The sequence below is a fragment of the Mangifera indica genome, unplaced genomic scaffold, assembly GCF_011075055.1.
Source record: "Mangifera indica cultivar Alphonso unplaced genomic scaffold, CATAS_Mindica_2.1 Un_0004, whole genome shotgun sequence".
Classification (NCBI taxonomy): domain Eukaryota; kingdom Viridiplantae; phylum Streptophyta; class Magnoliopsida; order Sapindales; family Anacardiaceae; genus Mangifera; species Mangifera indica.
In genome coordinates, this window is record NW_025401096.1 from 409987 (window position 1) to 418791 (window position 8805).

The window sequence follows — 8805 nt, forward strand, 5'->3', positions numbered from 1 at the left end:
AGATGGCCAAAACACCCTTCACTGGACATAATGAAAGGGCAATTGAACTGAACTATTAGCGATTAATTACAGTAATACGTGTAGGCTTATAACAATGCATAGTAAATATAGGGAAGTCTACTCCATCACATTTACTGACAACTTCAGTAGATATGACTATGTTTTTTATGAAACACAAGTTTGAATACTTTGATAAATTTAAAGAATTCAAGAACAAAATAGAAAAACAAATTAAAATCCTCCAAAGTGATCGAGGGGGTGAATACCTGAATACTAAATTCAAACAATACCTAAAGAAATAAGGGATAGTATCTCAACTTATTCCTTTTGGTACTCTATAACATAATGGTGTATCTAAACGAAGAAATTTGACCTTAATAGAAAATGGTCAAGTTCATAATAAGTTTCACCAATCTACTCATGTCTTTTTGAGGTTATGCCTTAGAAACTGTTGCCTTAACACTAAATCATGTCTCATCTATATCTGTGGATAAAACTTCATACGAGTTACGAACTGGGCGAAAACCTAATCAGATTACTTAAGGATTTGGGGTTGCAAAGTTTGTGTCAAGAAATTGACTTCAAACAAGCTAAAGGCTAAGTTTGACAAGTGTGTCTTTGTGGGGCACCAAAAGGTTACTAAAGGATACTACTTCTACCAACCAAATGAAAAAAAGGTCTTTATTACTAATATCGGTGTGTTTTTTGAGAAAAAATTTATTCTCAAGAGAATTAATAGGAGGAGGGTAAAGCTCAATGAAGTTCTTGTACCATATGATACCACAAATGTTAGATAGGACAATATGCCATCACAAATGATTGATCATGATGAGGAAATTCCTCCACTTCAAGTGAAAGAACCTTAACGAACACAAGAGCTGCACAGGTCTATACGAGTGCGTCACAAGCTAGAGAGATTTAGTTTTCTCTTGACTTAGCACGTTGACGTACTAGTCATCAATGATGAAAAACTAAGACCTATGATGAGGCTATTTCAAGTCCAAATTCTGATAAATGATTGATGCCATGAAATCCAAAATAAAATCCACATACCAGAACCAAGTATAGACTTTGGTGAATGCATTTGAAGGTGTAAAACTTGTAGGGTGCAAGGTTTTCAAAAAGAAAATTAACATGGAAGGTGGCGTGCATACTTATAAAACACGATTGGTTGCCAAAGGTTTCACTCAAAAATATGACAGTGACTATGATGAAACCTTTTCAACGGTTGTTATACTTAAGTCTATTAGGATTACGCTTGCTATAGCTGTACACTATGACTATAACATCTTTCAAATGGATATTACGATTGTTTTCCTGAATGGTAACCTTATAAAGGACATTTATATGGTATAACTCGATGGTTTCGTTCTTGCTAGATAGACAGATAAAGTATGCAAGATGGAAAGGTCCATTTATGGATTTAAACAAGCTTTGAGAAGCTAAAATATTCATTTTGATAAAGCTATTCGTGAGTTTGGATTCATCAAGAATGAACATGAATCGTGTATGTACAAAAAGGTTAGTAGGAGAGTGATTGCATTTCTAGTATTGTATGTCGATGACATCTTAATTATTGGAAATGACTTACCAAACTTGCAATCGATAAAGACTTGGTTATTGAAGTTTTTCTCTATGAAAGACTTAAGAGATACGACTTATATTCTTATAATTAAAATTAAATGAGATAGAAAGTGTAGACTATTAGGCTTAAGTCAAAACACATATATAAATAAGATATTGACTAAATTCAATATGAAAGAATCTAAGAAATGATTTTTATCTCATGATATATATATTTCAAAAGAGATTTGTCCATATATACAATCTAAGAAAGATAAGATGAGTAAGATCCTATATGTTTCGACTTTAGGATTAATCATATACATCATGTTATATATGAGAATTGATGTCATATACGTCTTAAGCGTTTGTAGTATATATCAATCTGATCCAGGTGAAAAACACTGGATGGTTGTTAATAACATTTTAAGTACTTAAAAAGGACTAAGGATGCATTATTGGTTTATGAAAAGGAATTTGAACTCATTGTAAGAGACTATAGTAACGCAAGTTTCTAAACTAGTAGAGATGATTACAAATCTCAATCAAACTTTGTGTTTTGTTTGAAATATGGTGTAGTTAGTTGGAAAAGCTTCAAGCAAAGTGTAATGACTGATTCTATAATAAAGTCTGAGTACATTATCCTTTTAAAAGTGACAAAAGAGACTATATAGATCAAGAAGTTTATAACTAAACTTGAAGTGGTTTTAAGTATAGCTGAGCTGATTGAGCTCCATTATAACAACAATGAAGTGTGTTCAAGCAAAGAAGTTGTGGTCTTATCAAAGGTCTAAACACATACTTAGACGATAACACTTGATTCAATATATAATTGATTAATTATAATGCAAGTAGGAGATTATTAGAGTAGGTACCCTAGAGCTAATCGAATTTGAAATTTGTGAATGTAATTTTATATTAATAATTAACAAAGGATTTATTATTATTCAATTCATATGTTGCTTATTTATATAATTGTGTGAATAACATAATCTTAGAATGGTATAACTGTGATGAGAGTATTAATAACTACTCATGAGAACCCTACGTACACTTTTAGTGGCCATTTTAGAAACATATGTAATCCTAACATTGCAATGAACAAAGGAACTTGTAATGATAATAAGATTATCATAGTGTTGAGCAATCCCACTACAAGTGGCGATAGTTCTCACGTATCGAAGTTGTTGTAGACAACTTGGTGTAACACATAGGTATACATTATAGACATGTTTATTGGATTGATCGACTAGAGGATATCCATATAGTTTGATGTTATCTAACATGTCGTCGTGATTGTGGTAACTACAGTTTGATTGCTCTACTATTTATGGAATAAATCTTCTAAATACTATAGGTGCATAAAATCCTTAACTTAAGGTCGGTTGACCGTTTTATGTAAGAATCAATATAGTTTGATGTTATCTAACATGTCATCATGATTGTGGTAACTATAAAGATAATAATCAACCATATCGTGAGATTTATGAAGGCTATAATTGATTAATAAAAATTTCGTCACCAAAGCCACTCGAACTCGAATGCCTCTCATGAGCATAGGGGAAGATATCTCATATGAGAATACTAAATGACATCTATGACAGCTTGAATCTATGGCCATAGTAGGATGAGATAGTAGCCTAATCCATGTTAGTCATTGATGCATATAGTTCATACCGACGAACTACTAAGATAGATATTTTTCTATGTCTTAACCTTGCGAGATATTGATTTACGAAAAGATTGAATTGCACGTAATTGTGATGTTGTAAAAGCTTAAAAGATGTCTGCTAATACTCTGTTATTCGAGTGACCATGATGCTTTGTTAGAGGCTAATTTTGGTCTATATTTGAATTCAGCCTGAATTTAGATATTACCAGTTCGATAGAGCATTTATGGGTTACACACATATAGAGGTTGATTTGAACCTAGAGACGAAGATTATTTGATGATAATTCTAATGTTTAGGGAAAGAGAGAATGCAATTGACCGTGTTTTGACCAAGGAAACCCTTGGCGTGCATGGTGCTAGCTAGGAGCATGCAATTTATAAAAAGCATGGCATGGTTGGACAAATTTTTGTCCAACTATGCCAGGCCAAAGAGCATGTCAGGCGACGCACTTGTGTGCCACCCGTGCATGTTATGAAACATGTTGATTGTGAATGTTTACATGCCAATTGTGCATGTGTATTGAGGGTATCATGTCTAGATGAAATCCTTAGTGTACTCGAACACCTACATATATATTTAAATCGCAGTACAATTTAAGAAAAAAAGAGAATACATACACAACAGAAACCCGAGCCATAAGTATTCTAATTTTCTCTTCTTCTTCCTGTGAATAGAAATAATCCAATAAAAAAGCTCTAGCAACCTTCTTTTTGGATTGCCTCTTACATGTTTGTGTTTCACCTGGATACCAAGGCATTACCTCTTAAGGGTTGGATAGCGTTTAGTCTTACACCATATGAAGATTTAAAAGAGCCACTAGTGCAAGTATAAAGTTTAAAACACTCTGTGTATTTTGTATGTTCATGATTGTATGTCTAAAACAAGTATCCTAGTTAGGGTTTTCAGATTTTTTTAATTTTTAATTTTATTATACAGTCAGTTGTCGACGTCCTGAAAACCCTACAACCCTTGCATCAAATCATTGTTCGGTGTAGATATGAAAATCATGCCTAAAAGCATTTCAATATCCTTAGAAATTGGATCAAGAAGTGATTTTTCTTTTTTCGAAAAATTGGATTTTGTTGTAGAGGGAATCAAAGTTGACATCTAATAGATAATTTTGAGAATCTGATACATGATTTGGAATCGAGCTACAAATGAAATTCACCTGGACCATGATTTGGGTGGAAAAGGGGATAAGGAAAAAATAATAATAAAATGCATTGCAATATAATTCGAACCATTTTTCTTCTAGTGGGAACAATTAGAATCCTTTCATCAGCAGGGTGGCCACTTTACGCACCACTACTACTATATCATAACATTCACTTTTTCATTTTCATTTTACGTCACTAACATCAAGGATGGGCGGAAAAGAATGCCAATAGGCCCACAAGTGGCGCATTAATGTATGTCGTGGGTTCGGACTCTTGAAAATAGGGTCTGGAATCCGGAAAAGCATCAGTTACATTTGGCCCACCAACAACAGCCCCGACGAGCAGATTAGGGTTCGGATTTGGACTGAGGAAATATCTTGACCCTGCCTTGCAACCTATGTGCGCTGGATGGGCCTGAATGGAGGGTAACGAGCTGGCCCGGTGGTGGATCCTCCGTGGGTAGTGTGCACCATAACCAACCATGTATGACATCCTTAATGGATTGTCTCCGAGTATGTAGTCCACCTGGTAAAAAGTCCACAGAATACAATTATTCGTAAATTTTATTTCGATCAATCACGTGATGAGATAAATGGATAGATGGTGCCTTGATGATCCTGCCATTAAATACGAGGACCACTTGATAGATTGTACAAAAATCTACCCGTTAATTTGTCTGATTGAGGTGGTCCCCATGATTGAATGGGAGAGTAAGGAACCATCTTAATTATCATATGAAGAAAGAATTTAGTTGTTCACCTGACGTTTGGCCAAGTGTTTGAGGAGAGCCGGGGAGGCGGGGGACTGACCACATGGCACAATCTTATTGGTATGACTAAGATAATTGGAATAAACCAAAAGTAGGAAAGACAGTGACGTCACATGTTGCATGTTACTTCCGCCTGCCTTGAAGATCAAGCCACCTTTTTGTACCAAGGTGAAATATTTGATAAAAAACATTAAAAATAAATAATGAAATTAATTATTGAAAATAATTAAAAATTAAATGAAATGAAACCGGAGATGTTCAATCAATGCCAGGGTTACAAAGGAGTTAAACTGTTTATGAACTTCTTCCAGCTTAACTATTATGTTTCCAAGAAACATAATATTTAATTAAGTGACATACCTAACATTAGATATAAAATTTAGAAGTAATGAGTGAAAAAAACAGGGTTATGAATAAACTCGATCAACAAAACCAAGAAAAGATAAAAAATAATAATATTACCGGGAGAGTATTGGACTTGTGGGTGAGAAACTCCAGGCAATAAAGAACAAATAAACCCATCGGCATTTTGCTTGAAAGACTCAAAGTAACCAGCTTTTCCCATAAGCACTTCCTGAGGTTATTGATAAAAAATATATATTCAATCCAAGCTTCAATGCATATTATGGTAGTAACAGATGTTTTGATGGGGTTGGGATAGATATTGAAAGCAAGAAGATGATGATATCATCATCTAGAACAAAAATGTAAAAAGAAGTCACAATCACTTTCGTGAGAAGTTATTATTTTGTGAGCAAAATAGTGGGTGGTGAGTATGGTGGAGAGCCGTTGTTGCTGCAGCTTTTAAGCACATGCATGCAGAATTCGATCAGGACCCCACATGAAACAGATCTAAAATAGAACGATAAGGTCAATAGGACAATTCATCCTCTTATTTTTCGATTGAAGAGACAAGACAATTGTAATCCATGGATTATGATGTGATTACTTTATCTTTTTTGGGTAAAGAAACCCTAATATTTCTCTGATGCAACAACCTTTTTGACTTTCAGAACATCAGAAAATTTATGCCAACAACAAAGCTCAAAATCATGTACAATCATTGGGTTAATAACATATCAACCTCTTTAATCTCAAGATCTATCAGGGTCCACCTTTTATTTCCATAGTAATTAACCCTAAAATTATCAATATACCTAATGAAATCTTCACGTTATGACTAGACTGTTGTTGCAATGGAGGTAAGCCGCACACAAGATCATTAGCATTTTGTTTAAGTATAATCAATAAACTCCTACAACTTACGCTCCTAAATCCTATTCTCTTATTTTGAATATAATTAAAAATAATTGATAAAAATATAAATCATAAGTTTTAAGATAATTTTTTAAAACAAATTTTAGAATAAATCACTTTATCTCAGCTTGAAGCGTGGGTGTAAAACTCTTTAACTCATCACATTTGAACTCAAACTCGATGTTTGCCTAAATGCAGTCAACCCAAACTTACTATCATGTGAGGGAAGTATTACGGTTGATCTCTAATTATTCTAAAAGGTGAGGAGAGAAGTGGGTCCAGCTAATGGAAGGGACCCAGGAAGTAGGTGCCTACTAAACCTATGCACGTGACCGGCGGATACCTCTTATGTTAGAAAATATATTAAATAAAGTTGTTGATATCGCCGTTATTTACAAAAACTCAAGACAAGAAGAATAAAACAGCCGGACAGAGAGAAGAACGCTGTCGTTTTATAATTTATAAATCCATATATCAAATGATTATATTTTATCCATTTTTGCATATTAACAAACTAAATTACCTTGGAAATGAGGACGTTAATCCCGGCATGCTTGTTATCCCAACCGAACTCGTTGATGCTATCTCCGGCATGTAAAACGACTTCGTTTTTGTATATATACTCTCTGTATTCGCGCCTTCGTGAGGCCTTGTGCAGCCAAGCTGCTCCCCAAAGCAACTCGTCCTGAATATTTTTTTATAAAAAATTTATCAAAATCCCCATCATCAACATCATCAAAGTCAAAGTTTACAACACAATCCAACGGTCAAAATTCAGTTTCGCTCTCTATCTCTCACCTGGTAACCGTTCACGGCGCAGTAGAAAGGGCACACTGCATGGTACAGACTATTACTGTAAGCTCCCCGATACTTGTCAGCGAACTCGAACACCTACAACAAACCGTTCACACATAACGGTCATTTTCTCACGATATTTTCACGCTTTTTCAGTTTTTCCTTTAATTTCTCTTCATCTAGGGAACCGTTAAAGTGGTGTTTGTAACGGTGACGTACCTTAACTGCGCGATTGAGCAGCAGCCTTGAGTACTCCGGGTCACGTGATCTGAAAACAATAGACGCAGCGGCCAATGCAGCGGCCGTTTCGCCTGCCACGTCAGAGCCTGGATGGTGCGCGTCGATCTTGAACGCTGTACGCAGCGTATCCATGTCCTCCGGCCTCTCCCAACAGTTATGATCGCTGTAAGGATCACCTACCTGAACGTAAACAACACCAGGAACCGCCGTCACTTTTAGTAAATAATCCGTCGCCCATTTAACAGCTCTAACGGCGTTCCTCAACTCCGGCCCCATGTTTCTCCCGAAATCGATAATGCTCCATGATAACATCGTCGTGGTGAACGCCATTGGGAAACCGAACTTTACGTTGTCCCCAGCGTCATAGTAACCGCCGATTAAATCCACCTGAAACGACGAGAGAACAAATTCAAAACGAAATCATAAGAAAAAAACTAAAGCAAGTTTAAGTTTAAAGTGGAATTGTGCTTACGCCTGCAGTGGCTCCGTCGTGCAATCCGGAGTCACGGCGCCATCGGACTCGTTGATCAGGTGGGAGGTGGCCGGAACGTTGGCCTTCGAAGAAGAGAATGCTCTTTTGAAGAGCTTCGAAGTAATTGTGTTGTTGTTGGCCGCTGGCGGTGACTGAACGGAGAGGAATGAGTGTAAAAGCTACAAAAAGGACGCGAAGCGCTGGAACATTTCCCGGTGAAGAATGTATGTTTCGCGCCATTTTAGTTGCTGGAGAGTTGAGCTGAGCGAGGCTCTAAACTTGAAGAAAGCTAAACTGACTGTTTATATGACGAAAAAGTCTCATCGGATTCCAGAGAATTATCTAATAGGCTTTTTCCACGTGGACTGACACGACTGGAGTAGGCTTGGCTTCCAAAGCGGAAAACACTTGACCGGGTTCATTCGAGTGTTGACTTGTTACTGGTTCGGTCATCTAAAAACCAGTTTGTTCTTGATGATGGGCTTCTATGGGGAATAGAGGTGGCAAACGGCCGGGTCAGGAGGGTGTGGGCGGGGTTGATAAGAGTGTGGGTTAAAAGGGCTAGAATTATGTAGATAATAATTTTTAAAATCTATATCCAATCTTACCGATATCGTCAACCTATGGAGTATCTGTTAATATTATTTTCATAATATTTTTATTTTATTTTTATTATTTTAATATATTTATTTTATAATTTTTAATATTTTTTAATTATATCAATATTTTATAAAAGAAAAAAATTTATTTTAAATTATAGAAATATTTTTTTTATAGATCTAAAGAATTTTAACATTAAATATAGAATAAATATTTATAACCAAATGTTTAATATTTATATTTTTTAATTTATTTTTAATATAATAATTTTTTTAATTT

At 35.3% G+C, this 8805-nt stretch overlaps 1 protein-coding gene across 1 annotated transcript; it reads right to left on the reverse strand.

The window, feature by feature from the left end:
* Nucleotides 1-4433: 4433 nt before the first annotated feature.
* Nucleotides 4434-8208, reverse strand: LOC123205367 (endoglucanase 8-like). Its single transcript, XM_044622312.1, has 7 exons — nucleotides 7927-8208; nucleotides 7434-7841; nucleotides 7218-7310; nucleotides 6943-7104; nucleotides 5625-5736; nucleotides 5153-5316; nucleotides 4434-4918 (listed from the first exon to the last, which is right to left on the reverse strand). Exons 1-7 carry the CDS (start codon nucleotides 8164-8166, stop codon nucleotides 4595-4597), a joined length of 1503 nt encoding a protein of 500 aa, XP_044478247.1. The 5' UTR covers nucleotides 8167-8208; the 3' UTR covers nucleotides 4434-4594.
* Nucleotides 8209-8805: the final 597 nt, after the last annotated feature.